Source organism: Oncorhynchus clarkii, chromosome 33 (assembly GCF_045791955.1).
Source record: "Oncorhynchus clarkii lewisi isolate Uvic-CL-2024 chromosome 33, UVic_Ocla_1.0, whole genome shotgun sequence".
Classification (NCBI taxonomy): Eukaryota; Metazoa; Chordata; class Actinopteri; order Salmoniformes; family Salmonidae; genus Oncorhynchus; species Oncorhynchus clarkii.
The window spans coordinates 22,269,892-22,282,230 of NC_092179.1; the positions used below are offsets into that span (position 1 = coordinate 22,269,892).

General features: G+C 48.2%; 1 protein-coding gene across 3 annotated transcripts in view; it reads left to right on the forward strand.

Moving 5' to 3' along the window:
* LOC139392665 (bridge-like lipid transfer protein family member 3B) overlaps window positions 1-12,339 on the forward strand; it is a 55,474-nt gene that overhangs the window by 25,389 nt on the left and 17,746 nt on the right. For all 3 annotated transcript variants that reach the window (XM_071140812.1, XM_071140813.1, XM_071140814.1), the window contains exons 7-13: window positions 827-994; window positions 6,191-6,377; window positions 7,115-7,198; window positions 7,979-8,140; window positions 9,257-9,366; window positions 9,447-9,588; window positions 11,903-12,099. In XM_071140812.1, coding sequence (XP_070996913.1) covers window positions 827-994; window positions 6,191-6,377; window positions 7,115-7,198; window positions 7,979-8,140; window positions 9,257-9,366; window positions 9,447-9,588; window positions 11,903-12,099 — 1,050 coding nt within the window. The remainder of the gene's footprint in view (window positions 1-826; window positions 995-6,190; window positions 6,378-7,114; window positions 7,199-7,978; window positions 8,141-9,256; window positions 9,367-9,446; window positions 9,589-11,902; window positions 12,100-12,339) is intronic.

Below are 12,339 nucleotides of genomic sequence, written 5' to 3' on the forward strand. Positions count from 1 at the left end.
TGTGTGTGTTTTCAGTCAGTCAGTCATGGATATGAAGTGTGTGTTTTCAGTCAGTCAGTCATGGATATGGAGTGTGTGTTTTCAGTCAGTCAGTCATGGATATGGAGTGTGTGTTTTCAGTCAGTCAGTCATGGATATGGAGTGTGTGTTTTCAGTCAGTCAGTCATGGATATGGAGTGTGTGTTTTCAGTCAGTCAGTCATGGATATGGAGTGTGTGTTTTCAGTCAGTCAGTCATGGATATGGAGTGTGTGTTTGCAGTCAGTCAGTCATGGATATGAAGTGTGTGTTTTCAGTCAGTCAGTCATGGATATGAAGTGTGTGTTGTCAGTCAGTCAGTCATGGATATGGAGTGTGTGTTTTCTCCAGTCAGTTTGTCATGGATATGGAGTGTGTGTTTTCTCCAGTCAGTTTGTCATGGATATGGAGTGTGTGTTTTCTCCAGTCAGTCAGTCATGGATATGGAGTGTGTGTTTTCTCCAGTCAGTCAGTCATGGATATGGAGTGTGTGTTTTCAGTCAGTCAGTCATGGATATGGAGTGTGTGTTTTCTCCAGTCAGTCAGTCATGGATATGGAGTGTGTGTTTTCTCCAGTCTAATGACTTTTATTACATCTTCCATTGATGAATGCACCTTTTGAATAACACTACCTCCCATGTTGAACCAAGACAGTGTGTGTGTCTTGAGATGAAAGACTGAAACGTGGTGTGTGTGTCTGTATCTTGTATGTATAAAGCATGTATTTGTGTGTGTGTGGTCTATATATAATGAGTATTAATGTGTGTATTTTGTATATAATAATCTATGTAGAATGTGTTTATCTCCAGTCCAAGGACTGTAACGTGGTGGCCTCTAAGCTGATCCTGATCCTAGATGACCTGCTGTGGGTGCTGACTGACTCCCAGCTCAAAGCCATGGTCCAGTACGCCAAGTCACTCAGCGAGGCCATGGACAAGTCTGCTCAGCAGAGGAAGAGCATGGCCACCGAGGACCAGGTACACACGTAGGCAGGGACACAGACACACTCACTCACGTAGGCAGGTAGACACGTGTGCGCACACAGGCTAGGAAACACACACAGATAGGCAGACTCTTACTTTTTTAAATTTATTTTTTTATTTCACCTTTATTTAACCAGGTAGGCTAGTTGAGAACAAGTTCTCATTTGCAACTGCGACCTGGCCAAGGTAAAGCATAACAATTTGACACATACAACAACACAGAGTTACACATGGAATAAACAAACATACAGTCAATAATACAGTAGAACAAAGAAAACAAAAAGTCTATATACAGTGAGTGCAAATGAGTTAAGGAAATAAATAGGCCATGGTGGTGAAGTAATTACAATATAGCAATTAAACACTGGAATGGTAGATGTGCAGAAGATGAATGTGCAGGTAGAGATACTGGGGTGGAAAGGAGCAAAATAAATAAATACCAGTATGGGGATGAGGTAGGTAGGTAGATGGGCTGTTTACAGATCGGCTATGTACAGGTGCAGTGGTCTGTGAACTGCTCTGACAGCTGGTGCTTAAAGCTAGTGAGGGAGATATGAGTCTCCAGCTTCAGAGATTTTTGCAATTCGTTCCAGTCATGGGCAGCAGAGAACTGGAAGGAAAGACAACCAAAGGAGGAATTGGCTTTGGGGGTGACCAGTGAGATATACCTGCTGGATCGCTTGCTACGAGTGGGTGCTGCTATGGTGACCAGTGAGCTGAGATAAGGCGGGGCTTTACCTAGCAGAGACTTGTCGATAACCTGTAGCCAGTGGGTTTGGCGACGAGTATGAAGCGAGGGCCAACCAACGAGAGCGTACAGGTCACTTAACAACTGAAGCAGCTAGCTATGTGCTCAGTCACTCCTCTGTCAGACAGACCTACAGTGGAGAAATGATTCGTCCCAGTCATGTACCCTTCTGTCCAAACTTCTCTCCCTCCCTCTTTCTTCCCCCCCATCTCTCTGTGCGGTCCCTCTGCCATATGGCCTCTCTCTCCCTGCGCTGCTCTCTCTGCTGCGCTGCTCTCACGCTCCATTATTCATGTACTGACTCAAACTGGGCTTTTAGCATTCTGACCTACACGTGGCAGACTATGCCATCTGCTGGTGAGAATGAGCACTGCACCCCCATCTCTCCTAAAAATCTTATCAATTTGTGTTTGTGCCAAATACAACAGGTTATTGTGAAATGCTTACTTACAAGCCCTTAACCAACAATGCTGTTCAAGAAATAGTTAAGAAAATATTTACTTTATTTTTTACTTTTGTTTATTTAGTAACACAATAAAATAACAATACCGAGGGGGTACCGGTGCGGGGGTACAGGCTAGTCGAGTTTGTTTTTACACTAAGGTGGCCATTTGATGAATTGTTTAGCAGTCTTACATCTAGAAGATGTTAAAGAGCCTCTTGGACATAGACTTGGCATTCCTGTACCGCATGCTGTGCGTGTAGCAGAGAACAGTCCATGAGTTGGGTGACTGAAGTCTTTGACCATTTGTTTGGACCTTCCTCTGACACCATCGAGTGGCGTACTTCATTAGCATCGAATAGCCCCCGCGATATGCAACTTTTCAGGGAAGTTAGGAACCAATATACACAGGCAGTTAGGAAAGCAAAGGCTAGCTTTTTCAAACAGATATTTGCATCCTGTAGCACAAACTTTTGGGACGCTGTAAAGTCCATGGAGAATAAGAGCACCTCTACCCAGCTGCCCACTGCACTGAGGCTAGGAAACACTGACACCACTGATAAATCCACGATAATTTAAAATTTCAGTAAGCATTTTTCTACAGCTGGCCATGCTTTCCACCTGGCTACCCCTACCCCGGTCAACAGCCCTGCACCCCCCCACAGCAACTTGCCCAAGCCTCCCCCATTTCTCCTTCACCCAAATCCAGATAGCTGATGTTCTGAAAGAGCTGCAAAATCTGGACTCTGACAAATCAGCTGGGCTAGACAATCTGGACCATCTTTCTAAAATTGTCCGCTGCAAACCCATATTACTATCCTGTTCAAACCTCTCTTTCGTATCGTCTGAGATCCCCAAAGATTGGGAAGCTGCTGCGGTCATCCCCCTCTTCAAAGGGGGAGACACTCTAGACCCTAACTGCTACAGACCTATATCTATCCTACCCTGCCTTTCTAAGGTCTTCGAAAGCCAAGTTAACGAACAGATCACCGACCATTTCAAATCCCACCGTACCTTCTCCGCTATGCAATCTGGTTTCCGAGCTGGTCATGGGTGCACCTCAGCCACGCTCAAGGTCCTAAATGATATAACCGCCATCGATAAGAGAAAATACTGTGCAGCAATATTCATCGACCTGGCCAAGGCTTTCAACTCTGTCGATCAACACATTCTTAATCGGCAGACTCAACAGCCTTGGCTTCTCAAATGACTGCCTCGCCTGGTTCATCAACTACTTCTCAGACAGAGTTCAGTGTGTCAAATCAGAGGGCCTTGTCTGGACCTCTGGCAGTCTATGGGGGTGCCACAGGGTTCAATCCTCGGGCCGACTCTTCTCTGTGTACATCAATGATGTTGCTCTTGCTGCTGGTGATTCTCTGATCCATCTCTACGCAGACGACACCATTCTGTATACTTCTGGCTCTTCTTTGGACACTGTGTTAACTAACCTCCAGACGAACTTCAATGCCATACAACACTCCTTCCGTGGCCTCCAACTGCTCTTAAATGCACGTAAAACTAAATGCATGCTCTTCAACCGATCGCTGCCCGCCCGTCCAGCATCACTACTCTAGACGGTTCTGACTTAGAATATGTGGACAACTACAAGTACCTAAGTGTCTGGTTAGACTGTAAACTCTCCTTCCAGACTCACATTAAGCATCTCCAATCCAAAATTAAATCTAGAATCAGCTTCCTATTTCTCAACAAAGCATCCTTTGCTCATGTTGCCAAACACCCTCGTAAAACTGACTATCCTACCGACCGTTGACTTCTTTTAAAAATAGCCTCCAACAGTCTACTCAACAAATTGGATGCAGTCTATCACAGTGCCATCCGTTTAGTCACCAAAGCTCCATATGCTACCCACCACTGCAACCTGTATGCTCTCGTTGGCTGGCCCTCGCTTCATATTCATCGCCAAACCCACTGGCTCCAGGTCATCTAAGTCTTTGCTAGGTAAAGCCCCACCTTATCTCAACTCACTGGTCACCATAGCAGCACCCACTCGTATCACGCGCTCCACGTGCAGGTATATTTCACTGGTCACCCTCAAAGCCAATTCCTCGTTTGGCCGCCTTTCCTTCCAGTTCTCTGCTGCCAATGACTGGAACGAATTGCAAAAATCACTGAAGCTGGAGACTCATCTCCCTCACTAACTTTAAGCACCAGTTGTCAGAGCAGCTCACAGATCACTGCACCTGTACATAGCCCATCTGTAAATAGCCCATCCAACTACCTCATCCCCATACTGTTATTTTTTGTTGTTGCTCCTTTGCACCCCAGTATCTCTACTTGCACATTCATCTTCTGCACATCTATCACTCCAGTGTTTATTGTAATTATTTTGCCACTAGGGCCTATTTATTGCTTTACCTCACTTATCTTGCCTCATTTGCACACATTGTATATAGACTTTTCAATTGTGTTATTGACTGTATGTTTGTTTATTCCATGTGTAACTCTGTTGTTTGTGTTGCACTGCTTTGCTTTATCTTGGCCAGGTCGCAGTTGTAAATGAGAACTTGATCTCAACTGGCCTATCTGGTTAAATAAAGATAAAATATATATATTTTTATAAATAAATATAGGTCTTGGATGGCAGGAAGCTGTGCCCCAGTGATATATTGGACCGTACGCACTACCCTCTGTAGTGCCTTACTGTCGGGTGCAAGGCAGTTGCCATACCAGGCGGTGATGCAACCGGGCAGGATGCTCTCGAGGGTGCAGCTGTAGAACTTTTTGAGGATCTAAGGACCCATGCCAAATCTTTTCAGTCTCCTGAGGGGGGAAAAATGTTGTAATGCCCTCTTCACGGCTGTCTTGGTGTGTTTGGACCATGGTAGTTTGTTGGTGATGTGGACACCAAGGAAGTTCTCTCGACCCGCTCCACAACAGCCCCACCGATGAGAATGGGGGGCGTGTTTGGCCCTCCTTTTCCCGTAGTCCATGATCATCTCCTTTGTCTTGCTGACGTTGAGGGAGGGGTTGTTGTCCTGGCACCACGCTGCCAGGTCTCTGACCTCCTCCCTATAGGTTTTCTCATCGTTGTCGGTGATCAGATCTACCACTCTTGTCATGAGCTAACTTGATGGTGTTGGAGTCGTGCTTGACCACGCAGTCGTGTGTGAATAAGGAGTACAGGAGGGGACTAAGCACACACCCCTGAGGGGCCACCGTGTTGAGGATGGCAGATGGCAGATGTGTTGTTGCCTACCCTTAACACCTGAGGGTGGCCCGTCAGAAAGTCCAGGTTCCAGAGGTGTTTATTCCCAGGGTCCTTAACTTAGTGATGAGCTTCGTGGGCACTATGGTGTTGAACGCTGAGCTGTAGTCAATGAACATCATTCTCACATGTGTCTCTTTTGTCCAGGTGGGGAAGGGCAGTGTGGAGTGCGATTGAGATTGCGTCATCTGTGAATCTGTTGGGCCGGTATGCGAATTGGAGTGGGTTTAGGGTATCCAAGATGATGCTGTTGATGTGAGCCATGACCAGCCTTTCAAAGCACTTCATGGCTACTGACGTGAGTGCTTCAAGGCGGTAGTCATTTGGGGCTGGTTACCTTTGCTTTCTTGGGCACAGGGACTATGGTGGTCTGCTTGAAACATGTAGGTATTACAGATATATTACCCCCTGTATTTCCGTCTGTTCTTCATGCGAATGACAGGGATTTAGGCCTGGCCTTAGAGAAGCAGTGTATCCTTTGTGTCAAAAAGTCCCTGTTCTGATATCCAGAAGCTCTTTTTGGTCATAAGAGATGGTAGCAGCAACATTATGTACGAAACAAGTTACAAACGATGTGAAAAAACCCACACAAGACAGAACAGTTGGTTAGGAGCCCATAAAAATCCCCTACGGCGCCATTATCTCAAGCAACACTAGTTGGATGCACTTAATTTTATTTGTGTCTGTCTGTATCTCAATATGTCTCTGTGCCGGTGTCTGCATCTGTGTCTGCATCTGTGTTTGTATTTTTTACGGTCTCTGGTCTATATCCAGGAGTCGTCGGCGCCCCCCTCAGCCCAGCAGGTGCGTAGCCAGCAGGTGCCGTCAGGCACAGCGGCTGACCAGAGCGCCACCATGGCTAATCTGTTCGCTGCCTTCGACGTGTGTGAGACCTCCCACCACCTGCAGATCACACACCTCGACCTGCACATCTGTGACGACATACACGCCAAGGACAGAGGTACACACGCACAGACGTATGACACATGTACACACACACACAGCACATAGACATGCCTGCTAATACACACATACAAATGTAAAACACACACATGCTTCACACAAACTTCAGACAGATGTTTGACTGACTGTCTGATACCTACACATCATGTTGGGCTCTGACACGCATTACCTTATCTTCTGCCTCTGCCTTCTTCCCTCCCTCCATGCATCCCTCCTTCCCTCCCAACCCTCTCTCCCTCCCTCCTTCCCTCCCAACCCTCTCTCCCTCCCTCCCTCCCTCCCAACCCTCTCTCCCTCCCTCCCTCCCTCCCAACCCTCTCTCCCTCCCTCCCTCCCTCCCAACCCTCCCTCCCTCCCTCCCAACCCTCTCTCCCTCCCTCCCTCCCAACCCTCCCTCCCTCCCAACCCTCTCTCCCTCCCTCCCAACCCTCTCTCTCCCTCCCTCCCAACCCTCTCTCCCTCCCTCCCAACCCTCTCTCTCCCTCCCTCCCAACCCTCTCTCCCTCCCTCCCAACCCTCTCTCCCTCCCTCCCAACCCTCTCTCTCTCTCTCCCTCCCAACCCTCTCTCTCCCTCCCAACCCTCTCTCTCTCTCTCCCTCCCAACCCTCTCTCTCTCTCTCCCTCCCAACCCTCTCTCTCCCTCCCAACCCTCTCTCCCTCTCTCCCTCCCAACCCTCTCTCCCTCTCTCCCTCCCAACCCTCTCTCCCTCTCTCCCTCCCAACCCTCTCTCCAGTGATCAATAAGCGGATAACTGGTGGGGCCATGCAGCTCTCCTTCAGTCACATTACCCTGGACTACTATCCCTCCCACAGAGCAGGTAGACACCACCACAACCTTTACACAACCACCCTCCAACATTACTACCCCTCCCACAGAGCAGGTAGACACTACCACAACCTTTACACAACCACCCTCCAACATTACTACCCCTCCCACAGAGCAGGTAGACACTACCACAACCTTTACACAACCACCCTCCAACATTACTACCCCTCCCACAGAACAGGTAGACACCACCACATCCTCTACACAACCACCCTACAACATTACTACCCCTCCCACAGAGCAGGTAGACACTACCACAACCTTTACACAACCACCCTCCAACATTACTACCCCTCCCACAGAGCAGGTAGACACCACCACATCCTCTACACAACCACCCTCCAACATTACTACCCCTCCCACAGAGCAGGTGAACACCACCACAACCTCTACACAACCACCCTCCAACATTACTACCCCTCCCACAGAGCAGGTGAACACCACCACAACCTCTACACAACCACCCTCCAACATTACTACCCCTCCCACAGAGCAGGTGAACACCACCACAACCGCTACACAACCACCCTCCAACATTACTACCCCTCCCACAGAGCAGGTGAACACCACCACAACCTCTACACAACCTCCCTCCAACTGCCACACAGCTGATGGGTGTAATAGTGATCTTTCTGATCTCTCAACACCACAAAACGTGTCTTTCTCTGTCTGTATAGCATCTCTATTAGTGACAAGAGTAGGTACTTAGACAGCGGTTTCTCCCTCGTCTTTTGCTTTCTGTCCTCTCCCCCATTCATCTCTCTGTCTCCAGGTGAGAGTTGTCTCCACTGGATGCAGTACAGTGAGGCCACTAAGGCCAGGGAGGGCTGGGCCAGGAGTCTGCTGGAGGAGTTCAAGTCTAACGTGGAGATGTTGAAGACCGCCAAGAGAGACCGGGAGGGCCCGGCCAACTCTCACTCCTCACCACAGCACGGTAAACAAAAGAACAGCACAGGCACGCACACACACAGAGTACGGTAAACACTCACACAGACACACCTCCCCTCAATGTGATTGAAACATAGTAATCCAATAAAGGTGTGTGTTGGAGCATATGTCCTGATTCACTTTTTATTCAACCACTATAAGAATCTGTCCCAGCAGCCCATGAAGAGTGATGTTGGTTAGACAGTTGACATTCAACTGAACTAGAATACACTTGATGTCATCTAGTGGGTAATTTTTAGATTGGAATTAAGTGAAGTGTTGGTTTCCCTAGCATCACACTGCCTAGTCACTCTGAGTTCTGTCCCTCCAGTGTCCAGGTATCCCTCCAGTGTCTCCAGCGTTAGGGACAGTGTGTATGGTCCCGTAGGGCAGGACGAGACAGGAAGAGGAAGAATAGTGGTGGTTAGGGGGCCAGACGACCTACCCCCGGGGTGGGTGCGGGCACGAGCCATGGTACGAGCGAGGGAGAGGGCGAGGGCACGGGGGCGGGCACAGTGCTGCTTCTCATGCCTAGAGCCAGGTACCCCCCTAACCGATGGTGTGCGCACGCGGTGTGCGGTGATACACACCTTTTGAGACGACATCAGAGTGTGGCAGGTGGTCTGACTGGGTCTCTTTTTCTTTTCCCCGTTTCTCTCCCCACTCTGTCTCCTTATTCTCCCTACCATCCTTTCTCTCCCCACTCTGTCTCCTTATTCTCCCTACCATCCTTTCTCTCCCCACTCTGTCTCCTTATTCTCCCTACCATCCTTTCTCTCCCCACTCTGTCTCCTTATTCTCCCTACCATCCTTTCTCTCCCCACTCTGTCTCCTTATTCTCCCTACCATCCTTTCTCTCCCCACTCTGTCTCCTTATTCTCCCTACCATCCTTTCTCTCCCCACTCTGTCCTTATTCTCCCTACCATCCTTTCTCTCCCCACTCTGTCTCCTTATTCTCCCTACCATCCTTTCTCTCCCCACTCTGTCTCCTTATTCTCCCTACCATCCTTTCTCTCCCCACTCTGTCCTTATTCTCCCTACCATCCTTTCTCTCCCCACTCTGTCTCCTTATTCTCCCTACCATCCTTTCTCTCCCCCCCTCTCTTCACCTCTCCTTTCTAGGTAAGATCAGTACTAGTTCTACCAGTATCCTCAGTTCTCCCCAGACCCCCAGGACGCAGCTCCTGTCCAGCTCCATTGTCCTCAGGATAGCTGACTTCAGCATCTACCAGGTCAGCACACGCACACAGTTGACGTGCTTATCTGATCCACCCACTTCTCGTACTGACCTCATCCCGTGTGTGTGTATCAGGTGTCCACAGCAGACCAGCGTCGCTCCAGCCCTAAGGCCATGATCTCCTGTAATAAGAAGTCCCTGTACCTCCCTCCTGAGATGCCTGCCATCCACGTCGAGTTCACTGAATACTACTTCCCTGACGGAAAAGACTACCCCAGTAAGATTGGTTCCTACTCTCATTCAGTTCCTAGTTTTTGATTCCTAGACCCTCATCCTACAGGGTGTAAGGGTTTTACTCCAGCCTAGCGCTAACTCATCTGATTGAACTGTTTGAAGTCTTGACTTGATGTTTATGTGAATCGGGTGTGTTAGTGCTGAGGGAAAGGTGAATGCATTAGTGCGTTACCTCTTCTCTTCCCCCTCCACTCATTTCTAGTTTCCATCCTCTCTTCTCTTTCCCACCTCCTGCAGTCCCTTGCATTGATTATTATATCATCTTCTCTTTCCCACCTCCTGCAGTCCCTTGCATTGATTATTATATCATCTTCTCTTTCCCACCTCCTGCAGTCCCTTGCATTGATTATTATATCATCTTCTCTTTCCCACCTCCTGCAGTCCATTGCATTGATTATTATATCATCTTCTCTTTCCCACCTCCTGCAGTCCCTTGCATTGATTATTATATCATCTTCTCTTTCCCACCTCCTGCAGTCCCTTGCATTGATTATTATATCATCTTCTCTTCCCCACCTCCTGCAGTCCCTTGCATTGATTATTATATCATCTTCTCTTCCCCACCTCCTGCAGTCCCTTGCATTGATTATTATATCATCTTCTCTTCCCCACCTCCTGCAGTCCCTTGCATTGATTATTATATCATCTTCTCTTCCCCACCTCCTGCAGTCCCTTGCATTGATTATTATATCATCTTCTCTTCCCCACCTCCTGCAGTCCCTTGCATTGATTATTATATCATCTTCTCTTCCCCACCTCCTGCAGTCCCTTGCATTGATTATTATATAATCTTCCCCACCTCCTGCAGTCCCTTGCATTGATTATTATACACTGCTCAAAAAAATAAAGGGAACACTTAAACAACACAATGTAACTCCAAGTCAATCACACTTCTGTGAAATCAAACTGTCCACTTAGGAAGCAACACTGATTGACAATAAATTTCACATGCTGTTGTGCAAATGGAATAGACAACAGGTGGAAATTATAGGCAATTAGCAAGACACCCCCAATAAAGGAGTGGTTCTGCAGGTGGTGACCACATACCACTTCTCAGTTCCTATGCTTCCTGGCTGATGTTTTGGTCACTTTTGAATGCTGGTGGTGCTTTCACTCTAGTGGTAGCATGAGACGGAGTCTACAACCCACACAAGTGGCTCAGGTAGTGCAGCTCATCCAGGATGGCACATCAATGCGAGCTGTGGCAAGAAGGTTTGCTGTGTCTGTCAGCGTAGTGTCCAGAGCATGGAGGAGCTACCAGGAGACAGGCCAGTACATCAGGAGACGTGGAGGAGGCCGTAGGAGGGCAACAACCCAGCAGCAGGACCGCTACCTCTGCCTTTGTGCAAGGAGGAGCACTGCCAGAGTCCTGCAAAATGACCTCCAGCAGGCCACAAATGTGCATGTGTCTGCTCAAACGGTCAGAAACAGACTCCATGAGGGTGGTATGAGGGCCCGACGTCCACAGGTGGGGGTTGTGCTTACAGCCCAACACCGTGCAGGACGTTTGGCATTTGACTGAGAACACCAAGATTGGCAAATTTGCCACTGGCGCCTTGTGCTCTTCACAGATGAAAGCAGGTTCACACTGAGCACGTGACAGACGTGACAGAGTCTGGAGACGCAGTGGAGAACGTTATGCTGGTGCGGTTGGCCCTGGGTTCCTCCTAATGCAAGACAATGCTAGACCTCATGTGGCTGGAGTGTGTCAGCAGTTCCTGCAAGAGGAAGGCATTGATGCTATGGACTGGCCCGCCCTTTCCCCAGACCTGAATCCAATTGAGCACATCAGGGACTTAATGTCTCGCTCCATCCACCAACAGACTGTCCAGGAGTTGGCGGATGCTTTAGTCCAGGTCTGGGAGGAGATCCCTCAGGAGACCATCCGCCACCTCATCAGGAGCATGCACAGGCGTTGTAGGGAGGTCATACAGGCACGTGGAGGCCACACACACTACTGAGCCTCATTTTGACTTGTTTTAAGGACATTACATCAAAGTTGGATCAGCCTGTAGTGTGGTTTTCCACTTTAATTTTGAGTGTGACTCCAAATCCAGACCTCCATGGGTTGATAAATTTGATTTCAATTGATAATTTTTGTGTGATTTTAAATGTCAGCACATTCAACTATGTAAAGAAAAAAGTATTTAATAAGAATATTTCATTCATTCAGATCTAGGATGTGTTATTTTAGTGTTCCCTTTATTTTTTTGAGCAGTGTATAATCTTCTCTTCCCCACCTCCTGCAGTCCCTTGCATTGATTATTATATAATCTTCTCTTCCCCACCTCCTGCAGTCCCCTGCCCCAACCTGTATGTGCAGCTGAATGCGCTGCAGCTGGTGCTGGACCCCAGGAGCCTGGTGTGGTGCAACCTGTTTACGCTGGACCTGAGGCAGAGCCTGGAACAGTTCATGGAGCTCTACAAGCTCAACGACGAGGAACAGAAGCCTGACGAGCACATCGACATCAGGGTGGACGGACTAATGCTCAAGGTAGAGGGCAGAAAGGATACACAACCACAGGCTCTGTCATGATGTTATGTCGCTGTTCATATCCCACACTCATTCAGTACTTGGACACTTTGATCCAGTCATTTGAGAAATGCAAACGCTACCATAGCTGTGAAAAAAGCCCTTGAAAAGGTCAACACACTCCATTTCTGTAAGAGCATAGTCTTTACATTTCAACAGATTGTAAATGACTCTCATTAGTCATCTTGTACCCATTGATGA